Source organism: Arctopsyche grandis, chromosome 7 (assembly GCF_051622035.1).
Source record: "Arctopsyche grandis isolate Sample6627 chromosome 7, ASM5162203v2, whole genome shotgun sequence".
In the NCBI taxonomy this organism is placed as follows: domain Eukaryota; kingdom Metazoa; phylum Arthropoda; class Insecta; order Trichoptera; family Hydropsychidae; genus Arctopsyche; species Arctopsyche grandis.
Window position 1 is genome coordinate 17,353,115 of NC_135361.1, and position 23,814 is coordinate 17,376,928.

The window sequence follows — 23,814 nt, forward strand, 5'->3', positions numbered from 1 at the left end:
GGGATTGCGGGTGAAAACACTATTTTTCATTAATTAACGTTCAGTCTCTCTTATCGTCTGGTTCTGTTCAGAACTAAACGTTTTGTTTTCTGGTTAAATTTTATTGTGATTAAAATTTTCAACACTATATTTATCAGAAAGTAAGATTTTTGCACTACTCGTATGCACTTAATTATTATTATTATTTTAATTAATTTAATTTACACAAATACTGATAAAATTAGAACGGCAGATGTAAGTTTGCACACAGGCACTTGTGGTGACAAACAATAGGTAAGATAGTTTTGCCAATTTGATGAGGAACCGTTTCAACAATAAAATTACTTGGAATCACAAATATCCAGGTTTGACCAGCAGCACTGTAGAAACCTGTGAAGACAACGTGGTATACATATATTCATTAAAATAAATAAATAACATTAAATACTCGGAATAAATTATCGTCAACCCTGGGCTCGAACCCAGGAACCTCTCAGTGGCTACCTCTACCATGCAACCTCCACTGCGCGACGCCGATAAAATGGCGTCGGAAACATATTCGCAGATTCAGGTCACGTCGTAAACTAGGCTGAAAATTCTATCAACGGTCATTAGGTTGATGTTGTGTTTGCGAATGTCTGTAATGAATATTTGAAAAATGGCGGGTGAGTGACGTGCATTTCTGTGGCGGGCCTCGGCGCGCCGCTGGCGCCATCTGCTAACGAGCCTTGCGTATTTATGGCTCCGCTTTATTTCATAAATCACGTTTGTATTCTGAATAAAATGTCGGGAATTGGGCGCTCGTCTTTTTGCTCAGTCATTCCGGGTAAAATTAGCCCATTTTTTCTTTTGGTGAATTTGCAAAACTTAATATGTACCTACCACGTGACCCACTGTTCGTTTTGAGTTCCACGAAATTATTAATGCAAAGTGAAAGATAGATATTTTCAGGAAACATGAAGTACATATATATGTAGTATATTGTTTTCTGTATTACTATATTATTTCATCAATTAAATCTAACTAAAATATATGTTAAAGTTCGCAACAATATGGAGTATGATTCGGTCATATGGTCTCCTTTTTACCAAAATCACATATGTATGTACATACATACATAGATCGCTTTGAGATTATTCATGCCTACTCATTTATTTTTCTGTAAAAATAAATGAGTAGGCATGACGTCTGTTCTTGGGCTGAAAGGAAATGAATTAATGTCTGAAAGATCATAAATTCGTTGTAAAATTTGTTACCTAATAATGTCTTGGTAGTGTCAAGTTCTATTCCCATAATTGCTTACAACATTTGGATATTACCAAATTAAATTAAACTTTCAAATAGTGTAATATTTACCTGCCTAACAAATTGTCGCAGATAGCTTTCTTTTCATAATATAGAATAAGTTCCTTCAGAAGACCACTAAGGCCCCAAACGCACTTGAGATTTTCTGTCGCACGATCGTTTTTTCGCGCGACAGCAACTATCGCACAAAAATACATATTACAGTGCACGCACTTGCGACTAAACAGTCGCAACTTTATCAGTTTTAAAATGGATTTTACAGAAATGTTTTGTGTTGTGGCTTTGTTGTTGCGCTTAAAAGCAAAAGAAAAGCCTAAACAAATACATTGGGTACATCCCCTTATTAGTCGTGCAAGTGCAGAGAAATGTAATATTAATAGAAGTGGCTTTAGGTATTCTTTTTTTGTCAAGTGACATTCTGTCCACGGACAGATCTAAATAATTTTAGCATCAGTCGTATTTGACGCTTGATGCTCGACGTATGTCCGATAAAAACTTCTCTGTTTGTTTATATTACTCGCAAGATGGGCAAGCATCGGTAAAAATTGCACAATACATTCAAAAACACACAATAAACAACATGAGAAACATTTTTATAAGAAAATTGATCCGATTGTATTCCGTGCGATGTAGCGTATTTATAGAGACGTACCGCGTAAAATTTACAACAATTATTTATTCGTAAGGGCCCCTCTATTCTTATTACATCTCTCTGTGCAAGTGCGTTTGGATCACAGAATCGTACGGAACGGCAAGATCAGATATGTAGACTACAGCTGTCAATGTCATTATCAATTCGTATTATCTCATTATTTCGACAATTCGACTTTTTTTTCCTAATTTTCCGACAGACAGTCAATAAAAATAATCAAATTTTCTATTTTCACAGTCTAGAATGGTTAGAATAAGAAAATAAGTAAAAATGACATTTTAGCCTCTTCTTGATTTTCTGATAGCTCAATATCTTCCGAAAAAAGTTCACTACAAAATGTACTATTGTTTGAAGAACTACTGTTTAAATTAGATACTTGACCATAAAATTTGTTAATTTTGAAAAAAATGGGTATGTATAGGTAGGTATAAGTGCTTCCAATGCTTCCGGTGCTAGGAATTTCCAATCCCGGGATCCCGGTGCTAGCACCAGGAAATCAAATGAATAACAAAAAAAAGGAAAAAAATGTTCAATTGCATATTTTCATATTTCAAAACCGTTCAATTGCATTTTGCAAACCCTCCCGATGTTTCAAAAAATACTCCTCATATTGGCGTTCTTGTTTTGAGAGTTTGGCTACATTCTTTAAATTTTCGGTTCGCATCCATAAATTTCTAAGATTAAATAAAAGACAGCCTTTAATGTAATCAAATAAAGTAAAAAACATCAATTTGATTCATTGATTCGTCTTTTACAAATAGTTTGTACCGTCTAGTAATTATTCATCGAAATAAAAGAGTGTGGATAAGAATCCAAATATTGTCAGACGAAAAAATCAAAAGCAAGCTGAAAAGAGATTAGTAAAAAAAAGAACACCTATAATGGAAGGTACCATTTCCAGTCAACTTGAAAATTTGAAAAAAATATACGTCGTATCGATAATATTTTCAGTAACCGATACTAAGTTTCAGTTCTATAGGACGAACGGTGTTCAAAAAATCTCCAAAATACACTGACGTACAGACACTCACACAGCCAAACGTGAAAACGTGATCAGTGATCGATTCTGAGTTCGAATCAATCAAAATATGCTACAAATATCATTGCAGTTGAGCACAAAATCAGCGACACAGTACAGGCCATTGATACCATTTAGTGGGAACGGCAAGCCGGCGTCAAAACGGTCAGAGAAAACAAATGGACTATGACTGTCATTGCTCATCCCACCATTGCTCATTATATAATGTTGTTTTATGTTTTTTATTTATTATTTTTAAAAAACCAATATTTTTAAAGAAATTTTGCCAGCACCGTAATCCCGGTATTCAGACTAGTTTCAGCACCGGGATTTACGGTACCAGAAAACACCGGGATCCCGGGATTGGAAGCCTTAGTAGGTATGCGAGTATTTCAATTACCCACAACTATATATGTACATATCTACTAAAAATTCGTGCAACTTATTGATAAAAGTCATAAATTTGTTACAAATGCTAACTAAACACGTACTTTATTTTTCTAGAAGCTATTAAATCTAGTATATTCAATGAAATAAGAAAATACAATAAATGGTTTGTCTTATAAATTATATTCCGATGCCAAAACTTGTACCCATCAACTTCTGTTGTATAGCAGTTTGTTTAATTTTGAGCACGATGGACCTTGGCGAATAATCCAAAACTACAAGATAAGTACGCCAATTATGAAACTACAACTAAATGAAATTTGAATTATCGAAAACAACATGGCCGACGTTGTACACAATTATCGGTGCATGAATGGCTTTCGTTGGGCTAGTTTTTAGTTGTGTTGGGTCGATTGATACGTGGATCAAAATAAATAGTTACAAAAGGATTGCTACTTCAATCAATAAAAACAAGATCATCACGCTCGGCACGGCCCGTCGGCGTGCACATACGCGCCCAACCGGTCCAGTCAGCTTCTAATTGGTTTTATTGATTAATAGTCGGAAGATTTGAGCAAATAAATATTGTTATACCGAATATGGCGGCGCCTTTGTTGGCCGCCATGTTATTCAATTAATACAATATATGGATTAAATTATGGCGGCCAATTTACTCGATTATCCGCCGATGAGAAAAAGCATGAGGCATAACAAAAATAAATTAAATATTTGCGTACATTCATTCACCCTCCACGTATTCTAATTAGTGGTGATGATTGATCAGAATCAATACATATCATATTCGTACATATATATATTTTTATGTAAACAAGTGCAAATAAATATAAAATTATTAAATCAAGTTTTAACCTATTTAATTGAAGAGTTTTAATTTAGATTCTAATATGATATATAATGCCTTGAGGAATCTATATACAAGTCATTGTGCAGTCTATAATATATCTTACATCAACATTGGCTTTTTGATTAGAATTTATGATTGTTATTAATTTTATTGACATACATACATACCAATACATTCGTACTTATGAATATGTAAATGATTTTGCTTTGCGATTTTCATATCGAAAACATTTAATAAGTAAACATTAAATATTAATACATACTACTAATGACGATTCATAATAACATAAACTTGCTCAGCGAATTTTTATGTTTTATTCATTTAATTAAAAAAATACATAAAATATTCTGATTTCATATAACACTTAAATTTTATTAGCAACTATGCAAACGTTCTCCAGTGATACATCTTTATCAACATAAAAATGTAAATTAGCGTCAAATCCCTGCTTTCTCAAGTAGGATATTCTGCCCCAATCTAAAATGGCTTTTGCTTTGAAACCTAATTCAGCTCTTTTCGATAGTGATAATCCTAAACGTTTCGAAATTGTTTCATTTTTATTTGCTAAGTCCAACGAGTCATCACCATCGATATTTGAATCCTCAGAACATTCTGTATTCTTTTTTTTCTGGACATCACTTTTTTTGATGCCAAAGTCAATATCACTATGTTCAGAATCAAATTTCATCTTTTTAGATTGATTGTGTTGTTTAGGTTCCGGCTGCTGTAATCTGCGTAAACCAGAACCACATGTTGCCCATGAAACCAAGCCACAAATAACATCAAACTCTGGTTGAAAAATACTATTTTCCTGAAGTTAAAAAAAATACACAAATAAAATAATATAATAATCACTTTATACCAAAACTATTAAATGTATTGAAAGTAACCTCTAAAAACATTTTTCCTGGATACGGCGTCCATTGACATCTATGATGGCAACACATTGCCATTGTGATCCCAGTAACTTTTTTGACAATTTCTGGTTTTGTAAGGCATTGTAGGGTTAAATCTAAAAATTTTGTTTATTTTTAATCAAATTTCATTACTAGAGGTAGGACCGGAAGCGTGCCGTGTATTGTTTAATTGTTCTAAATCCTTTGTAAAAAAGGTTGGGCAAACCTTTAACAATGCATTTACGACATTTGAACAATAGACAGCCCCCTCAGGGTCTGGGCTTTATTCATTACACTACAATATTGTGTAAAAAAAAGAGCCGGGCCACACTGGGTGATTTAATCGCCCAAGCGTAGTTGCTCATGGTCACTCTTGGTCTCTTTAATTCAGGGAAGCAAAAATGACGAATAATCCGCCCACTTATACCTATAAGTTTTAAATACTTATACCTATAAGGGTTAAATACCTTTAAATACGCCCACTTATACCTATAAGGGTCTACCTAACGGGCCCGAATGTGAAACGCCCGAAAACGCAAATATCGGAAGGCAAAGATCAAAAATCGAAAGATCTTAAGTCGAAAGATAAAAAAGGGGTGCATGGTAAACGGTACATACTCACTTAATTTGCGTGAGCAGGATACAACAGGAACAAGAGGAACAGGCTTTTCCTTCCGTATCAATGTGCACGCGCAGAATACGGGAGGAAAAGCCTGTTCCTCTTGTTCCTGTTGTATCCTGCTCGCGCAAATTAAGTGAGTATGTACCGTTTACCATGCACCCTTTTTTTATCTTTCGACTTAAGATCTTTCGATTTTCGATCTTTGCCTTCCGATATTTGCGTTTTCGGGAGTTTCACATTGGGGCTCGTGACGGAAACCGGTTTTAAATATGTGACGATACAGTCACACGTGTTCAGTTTTTTTCACCATGTTGTCTCTAGCGACATATCATTGAGTGTGGTGTCCCTCAAGCAATAAAATCACTAAAACCAGACCGAATGCCGGCAATGGATCTCATTGGTCGGCCCATTTTATTACTTGGGCAAACAGTGAGTTGCCGGTGGAGCATACTCCATACAGCTGCTACAATTGATCTGGTCGCGCAACTAAGCCACCGACCAAGTTGCTCGCAAGTCGCCCGGTGTGGCCCGGCTCTAAGACTATTTAAGTTTTAACAATAAATCATAAAAAATAAACAGCCTGTACAAACCAGTGGCTACACCACAAAGATGTTTTGAAATTCCCACAATTTTATCAGAATCTTTAATAAGAGGAATTTCAGATAAAACTAAATCAGAAATATCCGCTTTGATTCTATTAACAGCGACAATTGTTTTATCCAATTTATTGTCTTGCTTGTGCCTGTGAGAGGCTTTATCTATTAATAATACTGAAGATTTAGATAATTTGCTGACAACTGAAGCCAAATAATATGAAACATGACCTAAAATATAAAACACATTCATAGATCATTTTTAATAAATCTAACATGGAGTTGAACTGTATAAGACTCGTAAGTATATAAACCTTTCCCAGCACCAAATTCCACAAAACAGGTATTGTCACACAAAAATTTTCGGGATTCTATAATATTTAACAATGAAGAAGTTTGCTGCAGATGTCTTATGGTATTATTTCCACGTTTTTCATTGCATAACTCCAAACGGACAGAAGGATGGGGCTCAGACTCGACAATACTTGTTATATTAGATTCAACTAATTCTGTATGTTAAAGGAAAAATTAAATAAATAAAAACTAAAATGTATGCGTACTTTAATAAGTACTTAATTAAATATGATATACAATGTATGTATATGTACATATCAGATTTCAATATTAACTAATTGTAAATCTGCAAAGTATTGTTACATGAACACAATATATGTATGTACTATATACATATATACATACCTGCATATAGTCTTTCAACAATGTAAATAATTTCAACCATTTTATTCATAGGAACGTTGGCGAGAGACCTCTTTTGTGCAGTTGTTTCATTGGTTACATTGGTATCAGACACGTTGCAGTTTTTCTTGATATATGGAGGTAAATCTGACTTTCGTGCATTGCAAACTTTCAAATGTTTTTCTAATTTACTTACAAAGCATGTACTGAAATATTAAAATTAAATTACTTTCGATAGATTATAAAAATGGATTTATTTCACATTTATCAATCAAATTTAATATAAACATTAATAACAGCACTCACTGTTTAGGGTCCAGAGGACAAGCCATTCTGAGAGAACCATCTGTCTAAAAATTATAATTAATATAATCAGAAATATTTTACAAATTAGAAAGTATTTATTATTATTAGAAAGTATTATATTTATTTTGGAATATAAATGTCGATTTAATATTTAGATACCTCTGTAGTCACATCCACGGCTTCAGTTTTCGGCTGATGCTCTCCGCAATAAATAGCTCCAGGTTTAACACTCATGCGACACTGACGTTTTTTTCTCAGTACGTAAAAATTACAGCGATCCATTTTAATCACGTATTCTATTAACACAATAATTATACTCAAACTTAATACACAACTAAATTTATAATTTTTTTCGTTATGTGTAAAATTAATCCAAAGAAATTACAGGTCAAGACAATATTAGAGGTTAAGGCAAAACTTACTGAATAATAAAATACAGATAAAAAATTAAATTAAAACGAGACTTTTTCAATATTTAAATTTAAAAACAAACATCTTACGTTTTTAATGCTGAAATTTTAACTTTTTGTGCTGATTTTATTAAAGTAAAAGGCGAAAGCTGTCAGTTGTGAAACGTCAGATCGCACATGTCAAATAGAAGTGTTGCCATAATGAATATAAAAAGTTTGGTTCGGTGATTACTGGTCACAAATTACTCGTCACAAAGTCACTAAAATCTCTATAACGGAACATCTGGCAGCCGAAAAGTCCATCATACTATCGATAACTATCATAGTAACGAGAACTTGAGTGCCAAATATTGTGTATTTGCGATTTTCGTGGCAAAAATTGTCTTTGTGACCACCCCAATGTGACGAATAGTCCAATTACCAAAAAGTTTCATATGTAGCAATGGTTCGGTGATTACTAGTCAAATGTGAAATTAAAAATTGGTCGAAATTTTGGGTGTGACTGGTTTTTTCGTGACCAATTTTCGGGTGTGACCAGTTTTGGGGTGACGGGTGATCACGTGTGACCGATCTAGAGCGACCGGTTGTCCTATGACCGGTTCACATTTGACTAGTAGTCCGTTTACCGTAGCAATCGGGTTCGGTGATTACTGGTCACAAAGTCGCTAAAATCTATATAACGGAACATCTGGCAGCCGAAAAGTCCATCTATCACACTAACGAGAACTTGAGTGCCAAATATTGCGTATTCGCGATTTTAATGGCAAAAATTGTCTGTGTGACTAATAATACAATTACCAGCACTGGAATCTTTCGCGTAAGTTTTTGGATATATTTCCAGAATAAATGAAGAATTTTAGTCAAGTGAATTTAAACATTATTGAAAACTTGTAATAATGCTACAATATTATCTATCTAATACAATATAACACGTATGCAATACATGGTTCGGTGATTATTTCGCAAAAAGCGATCTCGCGCACGTCACTAAAATCTCAATCACGGAATATCTGGCACCCAAAATTTCCATCAACGCGAAATATTATACTAACGAGAACCCGAGTGCCAGACACTCCACATTCACCATTTTTGTGGCAACGATTGTCGTGCGTGCGGTTGAAATTTGCGCAATAGTCCATTTACCGTGATAAATAGCATCAATTTCGATAAATTCTACTTAAATTTGATCAAAAATTCATCTTAACTTAATTCTTCGACTTCACGTCAAATAAACCGTTAAAACAATGGCAACACTGTCAAAACGTATGTTTTTAAATTTGACTTATCGACGATGGGTCTCGTATCATTAGTTCTGGAAGCTGAGGCTGCTGCAGCGATTGCAGTAAAAGGAGAAGATGGAATCAAAGACGTGAAGATGCTGAAGAGTTCGGGGTGTGCTGGAGCCGCGACGATAGCCCGTTCCATAGCTGCAGACGCCCTAGAAGCGGTTAGCTCACGCTACTTGCGACACCGTTGTACACGACTTGGACTACCCGGTTCAGATGTTCTCAGACGCCATCGTCATCGTCTCCTGGAATCGGGTGCTCGAGATCCGAATACCCTAGAAGCTGCTGAACATCTAAATGCTGCAGCTGCGGCTTGCGAATGGGCAGAACAAGCTGCCGAGGCTGTACGGCTACTTGAAAGACGAAAATGGCATAAAGCAGCCGCACTCTTACATAAACTTTATCAACAATTGGAGCAACATCAATTACAAGCCATACCTTCCGAGCTGACGGCTGCCATACGCAATTCAATAAGTCTTCTCCGAGGTAAATGCCTAGCTAGAGTCAGCGGCCAGTGGCGTGAAAGACTCTCCTGGACGGAAGAGTCAGATCATGTTCGACTGCGCATAGACATATGTGATCGAGAGAACCTTCACGAGATCCTAAACGCCCTTTTTGTATCCAATCGCATAGACGTTGAGGTAGGCCGGTTTGCACATTTCTTCCTCAAGTCTATCGCGCCGACTCTCATCCTCTGGGAAAGCAGTGTAGTAGTGCGAGAAATAACAGCTGCTCTTCAGCTCGAAGTGCGTCGGGGTCCTCGTCGTACTGGACCGAAACATCTCGCAGCAGTTCTAGATAATCTAGTGCTATTCTTCGACACCGTACACTCCAACGTAGAATGTATGTGGGAAGACGGCCGCACTGTATTTTCCATCTTGGGACAAATCGCCTCTGATGACTTCTTCAAACTGCTCATCGACGACTATTTAGAACAACATGCTTTGGCTGAGGAATCTTCCCCAGCAATAGACAAATTTTCTAGCTACTTATGTGAGATAGGATTCGTCCAAGAAGATTCTAATCCTTTATCGAAATATGTCGCGAACAGATACAACTCCATGCATGAAAAGTCCCGTGAAACACTACTATCCGATGCTAGATATCTCATGAAGATAGATCTACAAAAGGATGTTGTTAAAATTTGCGACGGTCAAATCTTCCAAGTTCACGCCAATGAAATCAAAATGTTAGAAAAGGAAGCACACGATAGAAATCCGCTCTACTATCCTTTCCTAATGTCACAATGTTGCATATCATCGAGTGCCAAACAGTTGTTGGAATTGATTTTTAACGAATTGGCTAGAATTTACAGTTATCCTTTGAAGTATGTCAGTGCAGCAGTACAAACTGTTAAAGATGTACTCACATTGTATTATACATTTGTGCCACAATTTCACGGCGAATCTTTGAAAGCGAATGCATTAGATCTAGGTAATGACTGAGATCAGATTGTACTATTATGCAATTTTATTATGCACTTGTGTTTGTTTTATTTTTTTAACGTATACCTCTTAATCTGTTTCAGCCTTATTTTACAACAACAGTTTTTACTTAACGCATAGTGTAACAGGTCATATTTGGAACGAATCGTTTAATAAAGAATTTGCCACTTATGTGAATGCCCAATTATGTGATCAAATGTATAATATAAGACTGTCGGCTATAATTAAATTTTCCTTATTCATGAAGAACCAACAGTTAGATATAGAGAAAGCTATAATTCAATCGGGTAAATGCAATTTATAAATAAATACATATATTATCTGTAACTACATATGTTTAGTCTCCATAAATTTACATTCATCGTCATCCATAATTTATGTTTTGGAATTGTTTTATTTCAGATTTAAACCGTTTCGAAAAATCGAATTGTTTCAAAACCGCTGGCAAGGTGGCCATATCTGATTGTTTGAACACTTTTAAAAAACTACAGTACCGTTGGCAAAATATATTATCGGTGGATCATTATGAAAAAGCATTAGCACAACTCATCGATTGTCTTTCAAAAGAACTTGTACAATGCCTGATGACAGTTAAGGAAGATGTGATCGGTGAAGATTTAGCGAACGATTTGTCAGCACTTTTCAGTTTAATACTGAACTCTGTACCAGATTTGTTTAATGTAAATGAAGTCTTAATCAATGTTATGCAACTTTTGTTACATATTATTAAAACACTTATTTTTTATAGGAAAATACAAACTTGAAATCTTTATCGAGACACTACAGTAGATTATCTGAATTAACCTGGCTTCTGAAGTGTCCAATGTTCACAATTGCAAATCAGTGGAAAGAATCTGACCAACTATCTAAACTCTTTTCGTCTGAAGAAATCAAACATTTTATAAGAATTACATTTCCTGGAAGCATACAAAAATCAACTATTCTAAATACAATTCAATAAATAAATTTATCTAAGAGAAACACTTTATTGAATCTCAAATAGAGCTAAAGCCATATTAGTAATAATTATTTTTATATTGTAATTTAATATAAAATATATGTATATTATATATGTAATGTAATTTTAGCAATCGAAAAATATATTTTATTTTTAAAAGCAAATATATTTGTATACTCAAATACATAATGATTCTCACATTAGCCTCATACTTTCTATACTATATTCTAAATGCACATGCATCGACTAATTACAAGATTGCTGATCTTCGCTAGATGCATTACACGCACTAATTGACTGAATTGCTGATAACTGATAACTGATTTAAATTTTAATTTAAAAACATTCAGGATGAAGAAATGACATTGATACAGTCGAAAAGACCTGTTTTATTCTAAAATACATGCAACAAATCAAATAATTCGTGGTAATACATTTGTAATAAAATATTTATTACTTAAACATGTTTGATGTATACATAATTGTTTCGTAAATACATCAAAAAAATTTGGATTCGTGAAAATTTGATTTTAATAAATCCACCCAGGCCGTCCCCCAGTGTGAAATGAGTTAATTTTTCACATCATTGCTTTCTTTTTCAATTTAACTACTTCCACCAAGTAATTTTTCGAGCATTCTTACTTTCTTGATATGCATCACTGATTTTGGTGTGAGTGTTTACTTTGCACTGCTGTTAAATACCGTGACTGATTTAAACAGGGTTGTCGATAGTAATACATATGCTAATTAATCCGTAATGACGTGAAATTATTTTAATAATCAACATCAAGAATCTCTAATTAAACTTATCATGAATATGTGATATAGAAATTGAAAACCTTTTACCTCGAAAAAATCATTTATATTATAAATATATAGACTAAATTTAAGAAAATATTTTTTTACAAAATATATAAAATTTAGCATGTTATCAACTTTTTACTGGAGTCAAATTTATGACGCTTAATTATTGAAGTACCGAGATAAATATATCAAAATTATACATATATTTTTTATTATCCTAATATTGCTGGTCACTCATTATATACTACATACCAGTGGCGTGCGGTGAAATTCTCTCTTTTTGTAGTACAGCCTTACTTAATTTGCGCGAGCAGGATATAAGGGGAAAAGGCTGTTCCTCTTGTATCCTCCTCGCACACATTAAGTAAGGCTGTACTACAAAAAGAGAGTGAATTTCACCGCACGCCACTGCTACATACATATTATACTTGAGCCCTAATTTTAGATTGTTATGCGTCTTAACTATAACCATATTAACTACCTGATTGTTAACAATTATGTTATTGTTTATTAGTTTCAAAAAGTGAAATGATGAGATTGTGTCTAAACGAACTGCATAACACGTAAACTAGCCTTAGTGCACCGGTGCAAACGATAAGTGCTATGCATGTTTGTGTCTATCAATGCATAAGCAGAGAAAGTCATTGCATGTGCATCAATGAAGCTTCTGTAATTACCTAATGATCCAACATACACTATAAAAGACCATTGCAAATTCAACATGCTATTCATTTGTACTGTGTCAGTGTTGTGAATGTTATGAAAAATGAAGTTGTTGGTAGGTATAGTTGGCTATGGTGGTTAAAGATTGAAAATAATGCATTTGTGTATTCATTCATTCATAAGTTTACATATGTGTCAGTGGATTAAAGTGCAAATTCAATGTTTTCATAGTGTTAAATAGTGAAATTAATATATTTTTAATGTTTCATATCTAGTTATTACTTATTTTTGAAATGCTAATTTAATGAAGTTTTTGTTCTTGAGTAGGATTCCATCCTGATTGCGCTGTTGACACTAGCTGTCGAACAGAAAGTATCAGCTTACACAGACATTGTCTCAGATCAGATAGCAGAGGAGGCCAATCAACGGGACTACAGCACTCGTGCAAAGGCGCCACCTGGCTTCTTGAATCAATATGAAAAAGAGCAGAGCTTTCACAAAAAGTATGTGAATCCAACACAAAAACGCAAAACACAGATAAAAAAAATGATAAAAAAGCAAAAAAAGGACAAAAAACGCTTTCTTCCTCAGACTGCACCCGTTGGCAGACTAAAGCAACGTTTCCAATTACCTCTACACCAAACAGACCGTTATAAAACAACTTCCAGTCTCCAAACACGTCCCGACAACGACACTGATACTGACTATGACGGTTGGATGCCAATCATCCCTAAACTTCAAAATGACATGTCTAATGTTCCTCAACAAGACCATCAAAAACAAAGACAAATTATATTGAGTCCGATAAGTCTACCAAAACAATTTTCAATTTCAAATAGAGGATCTCATACGAACATTTATAGAAAACATTTTTCGTATCGGCAAAAACGAAACATGAATAAAGTAGCATTGAAAAGAGCTAATTCTTTTGCTTTCAGTGCTGCTGACAGAAAAGAAATCATTCATCCAGGGGCTATTACGGATATAGGTACTTCTGGAAGTCATCATGTAGAATATAAAACTAAAATAAAGCACCACCATCATCATCACCACCATAAATATGTAGAAACAGTAATAAAAAAAGTTAAAGTTCCCGTTAAAGTCCCTGTAATCGTTCATAAACCTTATCCAGTTGAAAAGAAAGTACCATATCCTGTTGAAAAAATAGTTCACAAAATCGTTGAAAAAAAAGTTCCGTATCCGGTTGAAAAAAAAGTACCATATCCTGTGGAAGTAAAGGTACCTCAACCATATCCTGTAAAAGTTATTGAAAAGGAATATGTTCCAAAACCATATCCAGTAGTGAAACACGTTCCTGTCATAAAACATGTTGAAGTCAAGGTTCCCGTACCACAACCAGTTCCATATCCTGTGGAGAAAAAAGTACCATATCCTGTTGAAGTGAAAGTACCATATCCGGTCGAAAAAAAGGTTCCGTATCCAGTTGAAGTGGAGAAAAGAGTGCCTTATCCAGTCAAAGTTTATGTACCACAACCATTCCCAGTCGAAAAGAAAGTACCGTACCCCGTAGAAGTCAAAGTAAAAGAACCTTATCCTGTTATTAAACATATTCCTGTAAAAGTATATGTTGATAAACCGTATCCAGTACATGTTCCAAAACCATATCCAGTGGAGATAGAAAAAAAAGTACCATATCCAGTTGAAGTCGAAAAGAGAATCCCAATTCCAGTAAAAGTTTTTGTACCACAACCATACGTCGTAGAAAAACCATATCCAGTCTATATAAAAGATGAGAAAGGTGAACACCGTTCTGAAATTTCATTCGACGATTCGGATCTTTTCATATGAAGCCATAAAACTTGTTATTTATGTTTTTGAATAATAAAAAATATCATTGTTATACTGCTTTTTTATTTTGTTAACTTGATATATATGTATTCATACAATAAGGTGACCATTTTTTTCAAATTGAAAACCAGGACATTTTATCAAAAAAAAAATTTTTTTTTCTAAATACATATGTACTTCCATTATTGAAAACTAACATAAATAATTAATTTTCTTTAATTCTGTTATAAAATTCTACACAGAACTGGTTAAAATTATTCACTGGACCACTTATTGTTCGTCGAAGAAAAAAGTCCTTCGGCGAATGACAATATTTGACTAATTTGCCAATATAATAGGAGATATCATTTTCGCTGAAGGCTTTGTATATGCTGTAATGTGGATGCTCTCCCGAATACTCACCCCACACGTATTATTGCTAGCATATGTCTATTTGAAACACACGTCTTTACAAATCTCAACATTATTCTATTTTTCTACTAATGATAATTGTAAACCCCACAAAGGTCTTTATTGCCAATGTATGTTTCTATCCAGATTTTAAAATATTATTGTCTTAGCCCCATGCATACCATTGCAACAATGTGTCTATTCGAAACACACGTCTTTACAATTCTCAATGTTTTTCTATATCTTAAAGTAATGATAATTGTCAACCCCACATCGTTCTTTATTGAAAACGCATGTTTCTTTTCAGTTCTAAAATTACTAGATATTGTTTTAACTCCACTTTTAACATTTGCCATGGTCTTACGACTACAATTTATTGACTTCTCCCCTAGCATAATTATTACTTAACCCATGTAATTCACACATATGTAAAGACTTAAGTTTTATTACTTCTTCCCCCAGATTGTTATTAAAATACTTTGTTTCAAAGTTAAAGTCTAGCTATATTCGGATTTAGACATATGTTTCACTGTTCTCTGATTGGTTGATTTCACCCAGCAGATTTGATATATACAACCACCAGCCCTTTGTTAGGGCACTTGCGATTAAACAGTATTACTAGAAACTTGCGATTTAATTTTATATGTAAATGACATTTTCCAACAGAAAATAAAGGGCGATTTAATCTCTTATGCAGATGATACTGTATTATTAATAAAAGGCCAAACTTGGGAAATAGTTAACAAACTTGCAAATGAAGATATTAATACTTTAAAATCATGGTTTGATAATAACCTACTTACACTTAATGCAAAAAAAACAACATATATATTATTCTCATTACAAAAAATACCTATAGAAAAAGTTAATATTATAATCCATGATGAAAAATGTGACTATGTAAACTGTAAACTACATGATCCTGCTTGTACTGTAATCAACTCTTCTTCTGAAATTAAATATCTCGGTGTTATCATTGATCAAAACATGAAATGGACAAGCCATATTACAGAGCTAGTAAAGAGAATAAGGAAATGTATATATATATTTGTTAGGTTAAGAAATATTTTAAATGTGAAAATAATAAAAAATGTGTATTATGCCCTTGTCCACTCTCTGCTTATCTATGGAATTATAGGTTGGGGAGGATCCTACAAAAGCAATCTAAATTCAGTAAAAGTTTCGCAAAAAATTATTATAAAAGTAATACTTAAAAAAACTCTACTTTCTCGACAAAATCGCTTTTTAAACTATTTCCAGTACCAAATATCGATGACATATTTAAGCAAGCTTCCATTATAAAAATGTGTAAAGAAAAAAATAACAAAGAATATCAAGAATTTTATAAACTAATGAGAAATGGAAACCAATTTATCACACCAAATTTTAAAACAACACAAATGCAAAACCATTATATTTTCCAAGCTATAAATAACTATAATAATCTCCCTTCTGAATTGCGCTGTATTGTTAACCAAACAGAACAAGTAAAAAAAATTAAACACTTTTTCAAAAAAAACTTGCACTGAAAAATTTTAATGTAATTTTTATATAAAAAATATTATAATAGATTTTAAGAATTTATAATAGAATCGTAGCTCCCTTATCAGGCACAAGAGCTACTCTTATCTGATAAGGAATACATGTCCAACTTTGTAATAAACATTATATCCTGTAAATATATGTATATGAATAAATAAATAAAAAAAAAAAAAAAAAAACTGTCTTACTAGTAACTTGCGATTTAACTGTCTTACTAGTAACTTGCGATTAAACAGCCTAACTAGTAACTTGTGGTAGCACTTCGAGACTAGTAACTTGTACAATAATCTCGTTTATACTTACTGCTATTTAAAAGAATATAATCATTTGACAAAATCTGTGACTATAATATTCTTATACCATCTCCTACTCGTCCCCGTAACAATGCAAATTCATCTATTAGATTAAAAAAAATTGTACTGGTTTCATTTCACGACTTACCAGGACAGATAATCAAGAAATCAGTACTGTACTGGTAAAAACAGTACGAATGGTCACCTTATTATACACGTCAAGAGGTCGCATCGAAAAGGTTAATAAAAACACTCGCAATTGTAATGAGTTACGTAAGAATTTAGTTTGATTGTGAAGCGACGAAGCGAGGGCAAAGGTTTCCTGATAGTGAAACAGGAACAGTCAATTTCATTACACTCCTCATATACTAGATACCCTCAAATTTCTTACTGCGTGAGTAGTCTAATTAGTATTTTCCAACGACCTGTAATATTTTTCAATCATATTTCCTAAATTTTATCGTCCACAGTTCCGTCATGTCAAATTTTGGCCACAGTATAATTTTACTACAACCAGCTCCATACAAATTGGAAGATACACAAAATAACATATTTTCCACAAATTTTCTTCAACTATTAGAAGAAGCTAGTACATTCTTCGATTCAAAAATTAATTCTCTTTACACCGATAGAACTAAGAGAAAGGCACTGTATGCTAATCACAATACTCTACCGAATTTCAACATCAACTCCAATGCAAAACGCACTGAATGGAAAATAAAACCATTGCCCCCAAGATTGAAGTAGCTATCAGCGTATACATATATAAATATTTACTTTATTGTTTTGCTGATGTAAAATAATCATAAATATGCAGATGCAGACACATTGAAATAGGTGATGTTTCACCATCAAACACGGCCCATTTTGTGGACGCTTTAAACAGTGATGCTCAAAGTGTACAAGTGGATTTTGACGACGGACATTGTCCAACTTGGAAAAATCAAATACAAGGCTTTCACAATATTATTCAAGTAATAAATGGAAATTTGAATGGAGCACCGTGTAATATTAACACTTGTCCCATTTTGATGTTGCGGCCGAGAGCTTGGAATATAATTGAACATAACATTTTGGTATATTTTGTAAATAAAATACATAAAAATCTCCTGTAATTTGAACTCTATGTACGTATGTATTTTATATTTAGGTCAATGGAAAAGAAATACCGGGTGCATTTTTAGACTTTATGGTTTTGATTTATCATTGTGGGAAAAAACTTGCAAGCACCGGAAGTGGTCCTTTCTTCTACTTGTCGAAAGTAGAATCGGCCTCCGAATCAAAGTTGTGGAATGAAATATTTGTGTGGACTCAAAATAAACTTGACATTCCACAAGGTACTATAAAAGCGTGTGTTTTAATAGAAAATATATTATCCGTCTTCGAAGCTGAAGAAATATTGTACGAATTAAAAGAGCATTCCCTCGGATTGAATTGTGGAATTTGGGATTATATTGCTTCTATTCTTGTGAAATTTGGTACGAATAATTACTGTTGTTTGTTTTTACGTGTTCCCAAATACTTACATTAATGATTGATTGCTATTTATTTATATGTTTTATAACAGGCAATCGTCGAAATTTCATTCTGCCAGATCGTATGAAGTATGTAAGTTTTGATAACCAATTTCTTAAATCGTATTTATTAACCGTTATAAAAATTTGCCATAAACGGGGAGCTCCAGCAACCGGCGGAATGGTGGCCTCTATACTCAAACCTGGAAGTGACGGCAATGATGAGGGGTATGCATAATATACACACATATATTAAATGCATTTCATGAGTTTATTTACAACTCAACATATGTAAATTAAAATTTTTAGCAGTGCAAAATTAATCAGTAAAATAATAGACACTAAACAAAAAGAAATAATGGCAGGAGTTGATGGTTTTCTAATATATGATATTCGCTTATTACCTGTTATATCCAAAGTAAATCAATTATTAAACTTTTATGATATAATAAATTTACTTAATACAAACTAATAAGTCTAACATTCAATTAGTTATGGAAAAAACAATGTGGCGATATGCCTAATCAACTACAAGTCTTACCCAATGCGAAAATCAGTGCAAAAGACCTTTTGACTTTTCCCAAAGGAGGAATATTCTTGGAGAGTCTTGAGCATAACATTGCGGTCTCAGTGTTGTTCATTTATCATTGGCTATCAGGCGTCGGACACTTTTTCTATAATGGTCAAGTAGAAGATTCTGCAACTGCAGAAATATCAAGGTGTCAAGTTTGGCAGTGCCTCAGACATGGCGTGAGTGGTATCATTTAAATTCACATAACCAATGAAGATATAAAAATTATTAAACATCATTTTTTATAGGTAATTTTGGAAGATACAAATAAACCTATTACATATATCTTAATTGACAAGCTGATAGAAGACTTTGTCTCTCGAGCTTCTAAAACCCTGTGCCGATCAAGCAATGAACGCAAAAGACTGAGTGCCGCTAAGTACATGTGCAAAGAAATTTTTATTTCAATGTATCCACCAGACTTCATCACAACTCATTTGAATGATAGTCACAAATTCAGAACAATCCATAACAAAACCCTCTTGAATGGTATTCGCAGTAATTTGTAACACAATTTATTTATGTAGCTTGTAGGTATTAAACTTATTTGTAAACAAAATTGAAAAGGATTTGGTAATGAAATTTCAATTGAAACAAATTTTTTTGTATTGTTTAATATCATATATGTTCATTATTGTAATGTATGTTATAAATATTATATGATAATATTATATTATATTCTATAGATATGAAAATTCAGATTAATTGATCATACAATATATGTATTTTATTAAGTCTATACATTCAATTTGCTTCCAATTACAATAAATGTCTTCTTCATATGATAAAATATATTTGTATATATCTACATATGTATAATATATTATCAAAAAATAATCATTTTCTTGGAACTTCGCGATAATCGTCATTAACATTTTAACCTAAGAGATTAATCAAAATATTTTTCGATAAGTGTACTCGTAACATTAGAATGAATATAATTTAAATACATCAAATGCGAATTTAAAATACAACTTGAAGTAATAAATATGTTAAATGTACGACAACTGTGCAATTAAACGCTGTTTTATTCATAAGCAAATATAATAATATAGCTTAATGTCTTATTTTTGAGTTAAGTAAATTTAACGAGTAAAGAAATAGATAACCATAATAAGTAAAACATCGAAAGTGGAATAAACATGGAATAAAAAATAAATTAGTAGCTAATATTAACATGCGTGTTAATAAATGTTACGAAACTATGCATCTTCCGCTGCTTTCTCCTCCAACTCGTTGAGTTTGATTTACAGTTGGATTTCGTCGAGAAGGCGAATTATTTCTTGAATCTTGCGACTCGGTTTGAAGCGAAAGAGCAAGTGCATGAGCCAAAGCTTCATCTTCCGACTAAAAAATAAACATAATCTATATAAAAATACACAAAAATTAACATTGCGAGCTATATTGTAAGTTTTTACTATCAATGAATTAAGATACATATTTATATATGTACATATATACTAGTTGTTTTACCCAGCTTCGCTCAGTATTTGTAATATAAACAGCTTAAACATGGCGAATCTAATAGTAATTATTCATTTGTTTTTTATTAAATTTATTTTAATCGACAAAAATATATATCGAATCGTCATCATAGAAACTATGTTTTGTATACGAAGTTCCCAACCAAAAATACTTACAAACATACTTACATACAAAGTCTCTTTCGAAATTATATATTAGATTATGCAAACGTTAATTTAATGGTTGTGGCTATTTGCCGGTACTATATCTGCAAATTATTGGCTTGTTATTATGCGCAGAAGGCTTTGCGTCTGTCGCAGATATAGTACCTGCAAATAGCCAATAATTTGCAGATATGGTACCTGCAAATAGCCAATATTTCGCAGATATAGTACCTGCAAATAGCCACAACATAATTTAATTCTAGTGCAAAAAATTGTACAATCAAAACATCGATATTTACCATAGTTCCTTGAACTTCGTTGAACATAATCTGTGGGCTTAAGCCTGTATTTGAGATTGCAGTATTTTGGATTCTCTTTAAAGGCGTAGTTTGTTTGGCTTTCATTCTTGATAATGCTGCTTCTCTGTCGATTTATAAAATGTTGATACATTGACACTTAAAAATATAATTCAAATTTTAAATTTGATCAAAGTCATACTCAGATCTCATCTTGATTGCAGCTACTTTTCCTATACACTGATGATCAGCACTGTGTCGATGTCGAAAACAAAAATTGGATGAACATTCTGCGCAAATAAGGGGCACCATCTCTTTATTTTTGCATCCTTTAAGTGTACACCTATTAGTGAAAATCTGGAAACAAAAATTATAAAAATGAAAACATCTGATATTCCAATATTTTACAAAATGCTAGAATTGTTTTTCAAACTCCATTACTTTATTTCTTCGTTGTTTAGCAGGATCAGCCTGACAATCATTATCTATATGCTCCGATACGGCAATATCTGGTGCTTCGCCTCGTTTTCCAGGAACTGGAGCTGAACAAAGTGGACATGTTGGAACTTGAAGGTCCCTTTTGCGCGCTCCATCACATTGATGGTGTTCATATCGAAAGTGGTTAGCACTATAAATTAATTATACATTTAGTAACATACACAAATATATGGAATTCAATAAAAATAAATTGATAATACAAGTAATCATACCAATAATTCTTGAGACATGAATCACACTTCATCGGCAAAAAGTCTGAAAATAATTCATTGACATGTTATTAGTAATCGATTTTATTTTAAAAATTCATCAACAACACAGAAAATATTATAGGAATAGTTTAATCATATGTTACTGGCTCTAGGTGGCTCCACTTCAATACACCACCACAGCTAGGTTGACGGTTTTGGTTGACATTGCAATCAATTTCTTGGACTTGGTGAAAACTTCGTAATGGTTTGAAAACTCAGTGTTGAAACTTTTTGAGAATTGAAGGTATAAAAATGTTTTTTATTATAAAAAAAATTACGTGAACATCTATTAAAATTATCCAAGAAAATACAATCAGCACAATGCAAAAACTAGAAAATATGTTCGTAAGCGCTGAAATCACATTATCGATTTGAAACACAAAGGAGACGGCTTCACATTTTCAACTAAACATAAATACATATGCATTATATCATCATTATCATCATCTACAGCCATTTACTATCCACTGCTGGATGAAGGACTCTTCACGCTTCCATTCGTCTGTTTTGGGCAACTCTCATCCATCTCATCCTACACATTTCTCAATTTCGTCCATCTATCTTTTTTGTGGCCATCCTTTTACCTTTTTAAATTCTCGCGAGTACCATTCCAGCACTTCTCTTGTCCATTCTTTTAGCCACGTGACCCGCCCATTGCCATTTCAATCTTTCCACTATCTTAACAAATATCCTTGTCATACATTTCACCCACGTATTCCGTTTTCCAGCTGTCCTCGTTATGCCGAGCATACAGTGTTCGATTCTTCTTTGAGTGTATTGGATTTTGTGTAATATTTTGACGTTGAATAAAGTTTTTCATACGTCTTACTCGCAAAACATATTAATTGAAGATCTTTTTCTCCAGGCGGTGGCATTTTTAATTTAAAAACGACGTTATTCTTCCAAATCCACTCCATTCCAATTTCATAAATCTATTTATTTATTCTTATTTAATACCGGACATGTCTTATTAATTGCCCTAAATAATTACTAAACTACTGTTGTATCACCTAATGAAATGATATCAGGCATGCAATAATTATGTAAAAATATGCAATCTTTTGAGTTGACAAAATCAGGTAATATTTTATACTCATTAGGGTGTTTAATTTTTTTTTAAGATGTTAAGTTTGGTTTTTAAAAGGTTGGAAAATTTAATACGCATGATAAATATACAAATGATTTAACCTTGAGTGTGTACGAATGTGAAATATGTATGTAGATAGAGAATACTATTTGTTTTCAATTTTAGGTTTGGAAATTATAAAAACAAATTACAAAAGGAAGAAAATGAAATAAAAAAAAATGCTGACGAAATATTCGAAATCCAAACAGTATGGCAGTATTGTTGGACAATATGACAATGATTTGCAAAAAAATATATTACCGAGCTGATTGCACGATGAATGCGAACAATTGTCTCCTAGGTGCGGAAATTCCATCTTCTGAATCCAAATTCAAATCCAAAATCCAGAGAATAAAAATGAGAGCGATGCTGCAAAGACGACCAGCCACAACGACAAAACGTATTACACTGAATCTGTTCTGACATCTGACTCAGAATGAAATCGAGGCCAAATGCGTCACAATAATACGACCATAACTTGTTTGGTAACACATTCTTAGCCAATCTAGAAACGACTAGAATAAAAACATTAATTATTTTTATAACAATTCCACGTGAAACTAGAACTATCAAAACGTTCATGACTCTGTTTATATTTCATTTCTGGTGATTTCAACCACAAATAATTTCCAATGTATTGTATGCAGTCAACATGACGCTAAAGAAGAAACTATGGGACATGTTAAATGTCTTTGAAATGTGGTTCTGGAGGGACATGCTGCGCATTCCATGGACCGCAAAACACATATGCCTCCATCTTCAAACAGCTGGCAATTTTATGGTGCTTACGGACTAAACCAACGACGATTTTGGGCCAACTTTTTAACCAGCAGTAGCGTACAAAATATCGAAATAAAAATTTTGATAAATAATTTTTATTTCGATATTTTGTACGCTACTGGTTTTTAAAGTTGGCCTGTGGGCCGTTCGTTGGCTTGGTGCGTACGCACTATTAGAAAAACTCCACATCATTTAGAAAAATAATTTTTCCTACTTTGGCCATATGTAATA

General features: G+C 33.1%; 4 protein-coding genes and 1 long non-coding RNA gene across 5 annotated transcripts in view; 3 read left to right on the plus strand and 2 right to left on the minus strand.

Moving 5' to 3' along the window:
- The window catches only part of LOC143914647 (uncharacterized), a 403,002-nt gene that overhangs the window by 199,941 nt on the left and 179,247 nt on the right, over positions 1-23,814 (plus strand). The window lies entirely within an intron of this gene.
- Positions 4,476-8,038, minus strand: LOC143914917 (tRNA:m(4)X modification enzyme TRM13 homolog). The gene is made up of 8 exons (XM_077435322.1): positions 7,820-8,038; positions 7,479-7,615; positions 7,320-7,363; positions 7,017-7,219; positions 6,632-6,826; positions 6,315-6,548; positions 5,097-5,218; positions 4,476-5,017 (listed from the first exon to the last, which is right to left on the minus strand). The coding sequence occupies exons 2-8, from the start codon at positions 7,599-7,601 to the stop codon at positions 4,571-4,573; spliced, it is 1,368 nt and encodes a 455-aa protein (XP_077291448.1). The 5' UTR covers positions 7,602-7,615; positions 7,820-8,038; the 3' UTR covers positions 4,476-4,570.
- On the plus strand, positions 7,062-11,461 carry LOC143914916 (centromere/kinetochore protein zw10-like). Its single transcript, XM_077435321.1, has 5 exons — positions 7,062-7,154; positions 9,040-10,449; positions 10,544-10,747; positions 10,863-11,140; positions 11,209-11,461. The coding sequence occupies exons 2-5, from the start codon at positions 9,105-9,107 to the stop codon at positions 11,419-11,421; spliced, it is 2,040 nt and encodes a 679-aa protein (XP_077291447.1). The 5' UTR covers positions 7,062-7,154; positions 9,040-9,104; the 3' UTR covers positions 11,422-11,461.
- On the plus strand, positions 17,162-20,021 carry LOC143914439 (uncharacterized). The gene is made up of 8 exons (XM_077434654.1): positions 17,162-17,313; positions 17,390-17,662; positions 17,737-17,995; positions 18,070-18,397; positions 18,487-18,661; positions 18,743-18,851; positions 18,926-19,183; positions 19,253-20,021. Exons 2-8 carry the CDS (start codon positions 17,397-17,399, stop codon positions 19,511-19,513), a joined length of 1,656 nt encoding a protein of 551 aa, XP_077290780.1. The 5' UTR covers positions 17,162-17,313; positions 17,390-17,396; the 3' UTR covers positions 19,514-20,021.
- LOC143914440 (AN1-type zinc finger protein 2A-like) lies at positions 19,595-23,247 on the minus strand. The gene is made up of 6 exons (XM_077434655.1): positions 23,065-23,247; positions 21,639-21,681; positions 21,370-21,556; positions 21,131-21,285; positions 20,932-21,055; positions 19,595-20,351 (listed from the first exon to the last, which is right to left on the minus strand). Exons 1-6 carry the CDS (start codon positions 23,117-23,119, stop codon positions 20,199-20,201), a joined length of 717 nt encoding a protein of 238 aa, XP_077290781.1. The 5' UTR covers positions 23,120-23,247; the 3' UTR covers positions 19,595-20,198.